The 12,115-nt window shown below is 33.0% G+C and overlaps 1 protein-coding gene across 1 annotated transcript in view; it reads right to left on the bottom strand.

Annotated features, from left to right (window-relative positions):
* Positions 1-3,578: 3,578 nt before the first annotated feature.
* LOC108909329 (aromatic-L-amino-acid decarboxylase-like) overlaps positions 3,579-12,115 on the bottom strand; it is a 17,786-nt gene continuing 9,249 nt past the window's right edge. The window contains exons 2-4 of the mRNA XM_018713642.1: positions 10,804-11,038; positions 7,567-7,686; positions 3,579-4,730 (exon numbers count right to left, since the gene is read on the bottom strand). Coding sequence (XP_018569158.1) covers positions 3,639-4,730; positions 7,567-7,686; positions 10,804-11,038 — 1,447 coding nt within the window. The 3' untranslated portion in view covers positions 3,579-3,638. The remainder of the gene's footprint in view (positions 4,731-7,566; positions 7,687-10,803; positions 11,039-12,115) is intronic.

Consider the following 12,115-nt stretch of genomic DNA (forward strand, 5'->3'; position numbering starts at 1 on the left):
CATTTGAAAAAATTTAGGGGATAGCACCCCCACTTAGGGGGTTGAAGATTTTGGTATGCTTTTTGAGCCAAAAGTTGTCCCCCTCAGAAACAAATTTGACCTGTTTTTGGATTTTGCCGAAAAGTTCTTTACTACCCTGTAATGCCTTGCGGTACGTTTTCGATGGGCTACCCTGTATATCTGAGCTGGCACGTGCTGGGATGCACAAAATGATGCACGCCAACGCCCACATGAGTATGCACTTTGCGGATTCAGAAAAAAAATAGAGTGCCACTCCTAGACATCGTATTTTACATTATATAAACAAATTTACACGCGCGTTTTATAAATTATAGTTACTAACTTTTTTTGCGCCTTCAGCTTCTCGTCTCCATAATTATTAAGAACTAAAGAAGAAAAATATATATTAAAGTTAATTAAATTAGCGAAATTGCAACTGATTCAAGTAAAATACGATAATAATATTCAAAGCAGTGATAACTAAGCCTTTACCGATGTTTTGATACAATATTTATATTTTACTTTATTCTACAGGGTCCAACTCACCAATCTTCAAACCACACTTCAATTGCTCGCCAATCACACGAAGATTATTGTTTTTAAATTCCTGCAGAGCGCCTCAAATACAACATGCCTCGTAAGAATGGCTCCAGCATATCCATTTTGTACTATTTAAGAATTAATTTTTTTGTTTGAACACTTAAAGACATGGTTAATAACACCCTTGAATATTATTATCCTCTTTTCCTTCAATAAAAAAAAAATGTAAAAATTCTTTATTTTAGTATTTGACAGTGCTGACAGTCATTTCAAGAAGAAGAGACGAACTTTTGTCCTAAATGGTATAATTATCGAAATACGGAGTGTTTAAATTATATAGACAATCAATAAAGATTCAAGTTATTTATATATTTATTGCAAAAAGTTTATATTTATTATATGCTAGTCACGAAGATCAATTTCTAAATTGCCTTCGAAGCTCTAAGCCGAAATCCGTATTCATATCTAAATTAAAGAATTGGAACTTACGAATTGGCACGAAACAGTCCGATATCGATAAATGACTGTCGATTCTAGTCACGTCTCTCCTTTATACGCAATATTTATGTTTATATTGAGCATATAAGCAGTCAAGTAGAGTCATCTAATCAATGTGGTGAATAAACTGTAAAAATGTCCTCATTGTTGAGTGACCCTTCCTCATTTTATGGTTGTCGTGCGTTGTCTTTGACTATTCCCATCGTCCTCATTAGGTCATCCATCTTGCGGCGTGGTGTATGGCATGTAGTGCTGGACAAATGTTCGTTAATCCGGTTATTTTGATGAAAATTATGTTTAAATGCACTGGTTTGATTACAATAATTAAAAACAATTATTTATTGAGTCTCGATTAATATTTGGTTAAATAAACAGATAGTTAAATTGTTACCTGTACTTACTTACGCATCTGTAACGTATAAAATAGGTTATGGCAATCTATTCGGCCGATTAGTTAACCAATTATTTTAATCGAGACTTATAATATTGTTTCTAAAACATATCTGTGTTGAAGCCACTATGGCAACTTAGTAGTTTATGACTTTAATACAATGATATTTAAATTCAAATTGAAGGAGAATATAAACCAAGTTTGAGTAAAAAATTACTCAATAAAAGTCAACTCTAAATTTGGTTTTACATACTTAGAATAGAGTCAAAAGTCACTCATTTAATAGTTAGTAGAAACTCAGATTTGAGTAAAATTCACTCACTTTTCTTGCAATAGTTTTACTCATAAAATTTTAGTTGTTAAATATGAAACATGAAATATTAATGACGGTTATAGCCGTCATTTACACTAAATGTACCACTACTATGACATCCGGGCTAATTTTTCGAAAAATACCTTTGGTATTACGACTACTTACCAAGTCTAAGATTACAATACTATTCTTCATTGGCAACCTACTTTAAAACGTGTTTAAAGTTATTTATGCAAGCGAGAAATTCAATAAAATCGTACGGGGGGTGGTGGTGGGGGAAGCAGAGAGCGCGGCCGCTTGGCCTGCTCGAAATTGAATCGACTAACTACGTAACTAATTGATCAATCGATCTGTTTTTTTTAAAGAAGCGTCTTTCCAAGAACTTTTAAAACCTGCTTTAAAAAATTTGATTTGATTGAATATTCACTAAGTTATTCTAATTGTTTATAAGTAGAAAAATTTGACCAATTTTTAAACAAGCGCCAGAGCTCTCCTAATTGACGGATTCGAATTTTAAAAAAAAAGTTTGAAAGCTTGAAAGTCCTTCTATATGTGATTAAATTTTTAAGTATCTAAGAGCCTTGGTTTTTGCTGTGCAAAATTTGCAATGCAAAATCTATCGAACCGATTTTGATGAAATTTGGTGTGATAATTCTACATAACATGAAGTTTTCTTGAGCCAAGTATAAAGGTTCTATACCCAATTTAAATACCCCAAAAAAAAATCCCTAAATCGGTCACCCAAACCAAAACAGATACCGCCTAGTCTATATGCATTTAACTCTTCATCAGCCAATATCTCGGAAATGGTTGGTCTGAGGGATTTCGACCTAGTATGCCATTTTCCTTAAAATTGATAGGGGAATAAACGCACTAATACGAAACGTCGATGTATAGGGCAGTAAAAAAGTTAGGGGCAGTTTAATTCAAGCGTGATGTCTTCTACAGCCATCATCATTAGTAATAACATATTTAAATTTAGCATCCTAAAACCCCACGTATCTCAAATTTTATGTCAACTGAAATCTGAAAAAGTAAAACGTGTAGAACAAAAGCACAAAAATAAAAACCTTGATGTTCTGTTTATTCATTGTTACTATTTAAATTTACTCAAATAAAATAATAACTAAAAAAAACGTTTGTAAAACATGCATTTGCTGTTATCCTAACCCCACATTTTAATAATTATTTTCACATACTTATAAAATAAAGGTAAACAATTTCATATGTAGGACTAAGCAAGTACATGTTATAAGAATATTTACATGTGGAGTTATATATAAAAAAGTTAGTATTTTCGTAGATTTCAGTACCTAAAACCTTGATGGTTTGATCGTTTTTTGCACCTGTTTATTCGTTTTACTGCGGCGTTTTTGAAAATACCCAGATGGCATGACATAACATTCCTATTATTTGATAAGCTTTAGTTATTTCAGTTATTAAATGTTTGAAATTGTTTGTCTTTGTGGAAAACACTATTTAAATAATATGGAACTCTTCTAAGTATTTGTAGACCCACGTATATAGGAAAAAAAGGTCTTATTTTGACATCAAAAACATGCCCCTAAATTCTTTGCACTGAAATTTGAATCATCCTGTGTATTTTATCGGTATTTTTATTTTTCATTTTTTTTTTAAGAAATATTAGTTTTTGCTTCAACTCTTGAATAATTTTTTCTTGTTTTGATCATCAAATAAATACACATTAAATGTCAAAACTTCTACAAAGAAATTAAATATTTCAAAGGATAAAAATAAATAAATATATTTTCTAGTTGGGTACGATTATTGTTGATTAATAACATGTTATTTTACTGAATACTACTTTTATTAATAAACTTGTACACTTAACAATAAATAAAGTTTTGAACTACTAGATACAACAACATTTAACAATTATTTAGATTTTTCATTACAGCTGATTTTATCACAAGCAGCGTTACATAGGTCAATCGAGGCGATTCCTTTTTTCTCGCTGATTTCCTCTGTAACAGTTTTAAGAGTAGGCACAACTTCTTCTGTTGCGGATAGAATGTCATGCCAAGCATAATCAACATCGCTCTTCTCCGTAAGCCTGCTGCAGACAGCGAATCGAATGCAGTACTTGTGTTGGAAATGTCCAGCTATAATGAAAATATTTTTGCGCTCCTGGATCTTTTCAAGAAGATCTTGAGAAAGACTGTCGTCACCTTTAAGCCTGAAACAGACCAGACCCATGCTACAAGTGCAAAGCTCGAACCTCTTGTCCTTTTTCACCAAACTTTCGAAGTATTCTGCTAGGGCTATTTGGCCCCTGACGTGCTTCTGTATACCCTCGACTCCATAGATCCTCAAAACGAACCAGAGCTTCAAAGCCCTAAACCTCCTTCCCAAAGAAATCTGCCAGTGACGGTACTCTGGAGCCAAACCCTTGTGGTTGTCCTTGAGGTAGATCCTCTCCACGTTGAAAGCTTCTACTAGGTACCTCGCGTCTTTAACCCACATGGCAGAGCAGTCAAAGTTGACCAACATCCACTTATGCGGATTGAAGTTGAAGGAATCTGAATATTCCACTCCGCTCATCAAATAACGATACTCCGGACAAGCAAAAGCGGTACCAGCGTAAGCAGCGTCGACGTGAAGCCAGATCTGTTCCCTGTTACAAAGTGGCCCCAGCTCAGCTAACTCGTCAAAAGCACAAGTAGGGGTGGTTCCTAAACAAGCAACTACGTAGCAAGGTATAAGTCCTTGGGCCTTGTCCTTTTCTATGGCTTCCAATAGGACGGAAGCTGTGAGCCTTCCGTCTTTGTCTGCTGGGAGCAAGCGCATAGGCATGGAACCAAGAAGGCCGGCTTTTTCTACTGAAGAGTTGGATTGATCGGATGAGTAAGCTACTAGTTTGCCTTTAATGTCCGTTTCTTTTAGTTCTGGGTTGATCTGGCGCAGTTCTTTCACTTTTCTCTCCTTTGCCGCTAGGAGGCAGACGAAAGTTACTTCGCTGGCAGAGCCCTGCAATATTCAAACTGTAAGATGTCTTGAAAGAAGGTTGGCGGAAGAAAAATGGTAATACATGGTTAATATATTATATTGATTTCTTTAAAAGTTGGACATTTAAAAACGAATGTTTCGGAATATAAGGAAGACATTTCTAATGACTTAGAACTTCTATTTCTTTATGTGAGACTGACAGAAGAGCATAAACAAGGATTTCTTGGGGATAGACTCATAGGATGTACTGGGATGTAGAAGAATGTCTGTGAAACCTTTATTCGATCTTACCACAGCTTTAAAAGTTGTTTTTCCCCAGATATATGAGACTGAGGTAAGAAAATTTTATTTCGAGTTAAATGTTACCCAGTATACAATACACCAAAAACAATACAGTTTAAAAATGATTGGTCATCACTTATTCAGCAAGAAGAAATAGAAACTCTAAAAACTGATTGCTAAGAATACATTCATGATCAAAAAATGTTAGTCTTTAGGGAAATATTGAACAAAAAAATGTTAATAGAAGAGTAAAAATCATAGTTACTAATGTTACTTCAGCACTATCTTGATGTTTTTGTTTTAGATACTTGTTTTTCTCAATTTTTATCTTCGGTTTTTTATAAATAGCTATTTTGCTAGGTCTTTGTAACATTGATATTTCTTCATGACTAACAAATTTTCACTCATTATTTCTAAATAGTCGATAAAACTGTTTTTCGTAACGTAATTTGTATATCAATTTTTCTCCTAAAAAGCTCTCCATCGAAATTATAAAAGTACTTTTTATTATAAAATTGTCTAAGACTTTAAAAGTTTTGATCAAACAATGAGAATATCCACATGCAAAAAAGTTAAATTGAAATTTATTCACAGCCCCATTCCTTTCAGATGCACTTGATAAAATTTGGAATTTATTTTTGGATCTATTCAAACTGCTCAAAAACCTTCAGTTCTTTCGTTGTAAACAATTTTTATAATCAAATATGTTAATTTTTATTCTATAATTTTTTTTCGTTGATGTCTTAGTTTTCGACCAAAGTTAGGGACAAAAAGATGTTACTTTCGCAAACTCGATTTTTCAAAAAGACAGCTATATAAAAACTACACACGTATAGTTACAACATGATCCGGAGAAGAATTTCCTAGGTTCTCAAACAGGGAGGTAGTCTTTTTGATAAAAAAAAATGCCCTAGATATACAGGGTGTTCCTAAATAAGTGTCGCAACGGAAAAGTGTAAATTCCTCTTGATTAGAGAAACATAGTTTTCCTCTTCCATTTTTCTCTCCGGGCTTTCGTTTTCGAGATACACGGTGTCAAAACTTTTTTTCAGATTTTTGCCAATACCTATCTTAGGAACCGTTTGAACTACAGGACTGAGCTTTTGTACAACATTATTAATAGCTAGTTGTTGCAAATGTTGTTAAATTTCGTTAAAATTGTTAATTATTACTATCTATCGTTTGATTACAAAAGATTTTCGAAACGTTAGCAAAATGTTTGTTTTTGTTCATAAAAAGTCATTTTTCTTGAACACGGTTGACTTTAGAGCAATGAACCAAGAGAACTCTTTTTGTGTAAAATTCATTGGCGCTTCAGAATTTGCTGTCAAATGCCAATTTTTCCAGTGGCGTAAAAGTTAGGGGGGAAAACCCTTACGATACGTTAAAATCTCCACCACTGGCACGTTCAATAAATTCGAGAAGGATGTGAAAAAGTAGCTATTAATAGTGGTAATGCGTGTACAAAAACTCAGTCCTGTAGTTCAAACGGTTCCTAAGATATTGGCAAAAAATTTAAAAAAATGAAAGTTTTGACACCGTGTATCTCGAAAACGAAAGCCCGAAGAGAAAAATGGAAGAGGAAAAGAATGTTTCTTTTTTCAAGAGGAATTTAGAGTTTTCCGTTGCGACACTTATTTAGGAACACCCTGTATGAATACAGTTTAGACAAATACACCAGTAGAAGTAGAGTTTGAACGTAAACAAATTATTAGGAGAAATTTTATTACACTTTATGACGGTGAAGGGTGTGTAAAATGATAAAATTAAAAAACTAACTCGAAAGAAGTGACACCAAGTTGGCAAATTGTAAATAAGTGGCAAAATTACGTGTTTTTTACTATTACTTTTTTTATGCCCATGAAAATCTAGACAACCTGTCGTAAAAGAGGCGTAGCTGAGTTATTTTTAATTACCGAAAAAATAAGCTCTGTTTAATGCGAAAAGAGCGAATTCCCGAGCAGTTTTTGCTTGACTTTGGGACAATTTATTCATATAGCTGTTTTGCTCATCCTACTTTGTTAGTTGCAAAGGGCAACTTAACTTCAGCTTTTTAATTTTTTTTCATCGATACGTTTCTTTGGATCAATTTGAACCTATATCTACGATATTAACTTCTAAAATTAACGCCTAGAGCAACAATTGCACGGTCAATCGAATCGTCCTTTGGCACACATGTTGATCATTGGATTGGCCGTCTTTTCCATAAATTTTATCAACATCCATTGCTTTTTATAATAATGATGGTGAAATATATATGACTTTAGATACTGTAAATTGTAGGTAATTTAATTGTCCACAACATAAAATAACAAATAAGTCGTCTAGATTTTCATGGAGAGTAAAAAGACGTGAAAAAACACGTAATTTTGCCACTTATTTCCAGTTTATCAACTTAGTGTTACTCCTTTTGAGTTAGTTTTTCATATTATCGATATTATCATTCATCAAACCCTTCCCCGGCATAAAGTGCAATATTAATGTCTACTAATATATTTTTTTAATTTTAAGGGTTTGTGATCTAATTCGCCTGGACTAAAAGCGTTCCCTTGGACTGCATCTTTGTACTTCTTACCTGTATGACGCCACCGCCAGGCCCCTCCGAGCAGTTAAGGAATTCTTCGGGCAGGTGCAGGAGCTTTCCCAGCCAGTTCATCATCGCCACCTCCAGCTCGGTGTACGCTGGACTGGCCACCTACGAGCAAGGTCAAGACTATTAGAAAGTGAAATGAAACCTGCGTGTCTAACACGGCATACGCCGTGGAATTTGTCGCGGTTGGTCTGTTACGTAAAGCGTACCGATTAGCTCTTTTTTTATGGAAACACACAATTGAATAATGATAAGGGAAAAAAGTAATTGATATAATAAAGATAATGATATAAGAAGTTCTCCCGGCAAGTTGCGCGTCGCAGAGGTGGATTGTGATACCGACTTGAGCAAGCAGACGAATTTTAAAATCGACCGTTTTGCGAAACTTCTAGTTATCTGAAGGATTGGGCAAGGTTTGTTTGATTTGGAAACGGTATTTGAACACTGAAGTCTCTACGGTTTATAGGGCTCATGAGCACAAAGAATTAGCTACACAATTATAGTATATCGCCCCTCTCCCGCACAAATATCAAAAGAAAGCTAAAATTTCTTCCATTGTAAGCATATAGGAGCTAGCTGTGCAAACAAGTAGAACACTAGAATATTATTCTGTCAAATTATGCTGTCAGTTGTCAAATTTAACATTTAATAAATGTACATAGAATAATTTTAATATATACACAATCGTCACTATTGTGAAACCAATTTTAATATGAGCTACAAGAACGCTAATCACGTCTATAATTCTTTAATGCGTTTGAAAAGTTTATGACGAGAGAAAGCCTTAAAGATGTGACAATATTAGCAAGAGTATTACAGCTTAAAATTTACATACATATATTATATAAAATTTGTTGTCAAATAGCAAAAATGATCTATTATTACTGTTAGTAATAAAACAAAATCAAACTCAAAACTGTTAAAACTTATTAGACCAGGGTCGATAATTTTTTAAACCAAAAAAAATTATAGTAGGATGAAACCCATTGGAAAAGAAAGAGAATATAACAGAAATGAAAGGAAAAATAATTTACGGGCGATCTGAGGTCGGGAAGGGGAAGGGGGTGAGTTTTTAAGGGTAAAAAACGGTTTCCCTTGATTTCCGGAAAAACTACAAGTCTTATGGAAAAAAGTTAAATGGCAAAGTTGTAGGTAATAAAAAGATCTACAACTTTTGTATTTACACTTTTTTCACATAACCTCAAAATTTATGTGAAAAATTCAAATAACCAAGTTTTTGGTTTTTTATTTTTATCTTTTACAAACAAATTTTTTTTTCACGAAATTTGGTGAAAACTTACCTATTTATGTCCCAAACACGCTGTAATTTTTTTGATTTGAAATATTTATTTTTTCACCTTATTTTTACTTAATATCGAAAAAGCACCCTAATTTTCAATCGAAAATTCTCACGTCAAAATATCTGCTTTTTTAAAAACGTCGGTGGGCTTTTTCTTCGTTGAAATCTCTACTTTCTGATGGTGTAAAAAAAAATATACATTACTATGGTAAGTTTTCTCAGGAAATGCAAAGAAACGAAAGAAGATTCTACAACTTTCTCAAAATATTGTAGATGTCTTATTAAATATTAACTTTATTAACTTATTTGGTTGTTAATTATAATAGTATATTTCGACTTGTAATTTTTTTGTTTATCAATGTAACATGGAATCTTACGTTTTTCGAGTAATTAAAGTGTAAATTTTAATAAATAGCTCAAAATTGTACATAATGATTAGAAAAAAATTTTCGGATTCTAGTTCGTTTCTTTGCATTTCCTGAGAAAACTTACCATAGTAATGTATATATTTTTTTACACCATCAGAAAGTAGAGATTTCAACGAAGAAAAAGCCCACCGACGTTTTTAAAAAAGCAGATATTTTGACGTGAGAATTTTCGATTGAAAATTAGGGTGCTTTTTCGATATTAAGTAAAAATAAGGTGAAAAAATAAATATTTCAAATCAAAAAAATTACAGCGTGTTTGGGACATAAATAGGTAAGTTTTCACCAAATTTCGTGAAAAATTTTTTTTTGTAAAAGAAAAATAAAAAACCAAAAACTTGGTTATTTGAATTTTTCACATAAATTTTGAGGTTATGTGAAAAAAGTGTAAATACAAAAGTTGTAGATCTTTTTATTACCTACAGCTTTGCCATTTAACTTTTTCCCATAAGACTTGTAGTTTTTCCGGAAATCAAGATAAACCGTTTTTTACCCTTAAAAACTCACCCCCTTCTCCTTCCCGACATCAGATCGCGCGTGAATTATTTTTCCTTTCATTTCTGTTATATTCTCTTCCTTTTCCAATTGGTTTCATCCTACTATAATTTTTTTTCACTTTTTACCATTTTTGAAGGCTTAAGCACTGGTCTATATTGGGAACCCCTGGAATCGTTCACGCGTTACATACTGCACGAAAAGAGGTCTAGTTACTAGTTAAATTTTAGATAATTATTATTTACACTTTCGTTTTCATAACGGAAACGTATTTTTTTGTGAACATTTTTAGTGAACAAATGTTTAAGTGTAGTCATTTGTTTTTCCAGTTGCTTACTTTTAACTGTTTTCTTTTTGTGTGTCTGTAGTGTATATGTATTAAAAAGTGCAAATAAATATACTAAATAGCAAATAATTATGGCCATTCAGGCAACGCATGGTTCCAAAACAGTTTTCTTCGTACCATTTATTGTTCTATTTGAAAAAAATATTTCTGCAAATAGAGTTTTCCTCTCCAGTTTGAATACACACTGAAGAAAAGGATACAAGGTGTAAAGCAAAGGTCACGATCGAGCTTGACCAAACAAGTTCTTCGAATTTGCTTTCGCATGAGGCCGCATGTTTTCAATTATGTAACGTCAATTAGTATTTAAATTGTATTTTATAATATGACCAGATGTGTTGGCATTGACGTTTTCGAGATCTACAGCAGGCTAACGGTTAGATATTTGGGAACAAGTTATTAACGCTAGATTAAATTACGTAATAATTTACATATATTCAAAGATGTTACCCAGATATCGAATATCTGTGTCAAAGAACTCGTTTTCCTGCTTCCTTAAACTTTTTTTTGCGGTTTATTCGGTAGATATGCCTTGGACTATGTTATAAAAATTTATCGTTTTAACATTTCTATTAAAAATATACAGGGTGCTCCAATGACAATTGCACACTTTTAAGGACACACTTTATTATTATTATTTTTTTTATTATTAAACCTACCCAACTTAGACCAACGCATCCAAATCCTGCGCTCATCATCTCGCCAATCACAGCAGGAAAAGACTGTGCTGTGGGGTAATAAGCGTGGAAGTTTGGCGAATGCCAGTGTGTAAGTCCGGGCATGATTATCCTGTCGACGTCCTGGAGGACTTCCTGCCAGGATTCTCCGGACTGTGGAGCTTCTTTTGGGAGGAGATCGCCAAGGTAGCCCGGCTGTACCGATGATAACACAGGCCTGAAACAAAAGTTGCATTTTTTTTATTTATCGTTTATTAATACGGTGGTCAAAATATTGTGTGTGTCACATACTGAAAAGTAGGAATACCGTTTTAGTTATTTTAAATATTTCCAACGTGTCGAAATTAAAATAAAACAAAAAATAATTTACGTGGTAGATGCAGAAAAGTGTTTTTCGAAATGTTTTTTTTTTAATTTGCTTAATTCATGTTCAAATTAAACTAATTCAAAAAATGTTCTAAAGTGGTTGTGTTTTATAAATATGTATAATTGCGTTGTATCAATATTTATTAATCCATTTACAAATAGACGCATGAAAATTATATCCTACAGATGCAGAAATAGTAAAGATCTTTCTATCGTTGTTATTTTTACGTGTTGATCTTTGTCAAAGGTGATGATAGAACAACAAGAATTACAAATATTTTTTTGAAAGATTACATTCCTTGATTTCAATATACCCATCGTGTATGAGTTTTTCATTAACTACAATTTTAATTTTTAGTTTTTCGTAATATTGTCGGATAAAAATCTTGCTGTTATGTTAAATATCTTTTATCTGCACCCACTATAGTGAATAGACTATTAATACATTGTTTTTAAGGGGGTAAGTGGATTTTACCGTAGAAGTAGAGGTTGCTATGGACAACGCAAAGTAAGTGAGGTAATTTACCTCCCTAGGGAAAAAAGCGATTTCGAGTTATAAATAATGCATATTTTATGAAGAAATATTTGACGAACATTGAATTTTTATTAGTTCAGGAATGAGGTCGTCTCGAAGAAAATCCAAATATCTTGCACCAGTTAGGATGACGTCAAAGAAATAGGGACCCAGAATTCTTCCGTCGACTATGCCGCACCACACATTTACTTTCTGGGGACATCCATCGGAGATTCTCGGTAGCCTAATAACGGCAGTTTAATACATCTGTTTATTGAAATAGGTTGACCCTAATACACCATTCAATATACATGCATCTGACTAAGCCTAAAACACATTAACTACCTTATACCCATAACTTACACTCACACACACACACACACACACACACACACACACATATATATATATATA

Source organism: Anoplophora glabripennis, unplaced genomic scaffold (genome assembly GCF_000390285.2).
Source record: "Anoplophora glabripennis isolate ALB-LARVAE unplaced genomic scaffold, Agla_2.0 scaffold427, whole genome shotgun sequence".
NCBI classification, from domain to species: Eukaryota; Metazoa; Arthropoda; class Insecta; order Coleoptera; family Cerambycidae; genus Anoplophora; species Anoplophora glabripennis.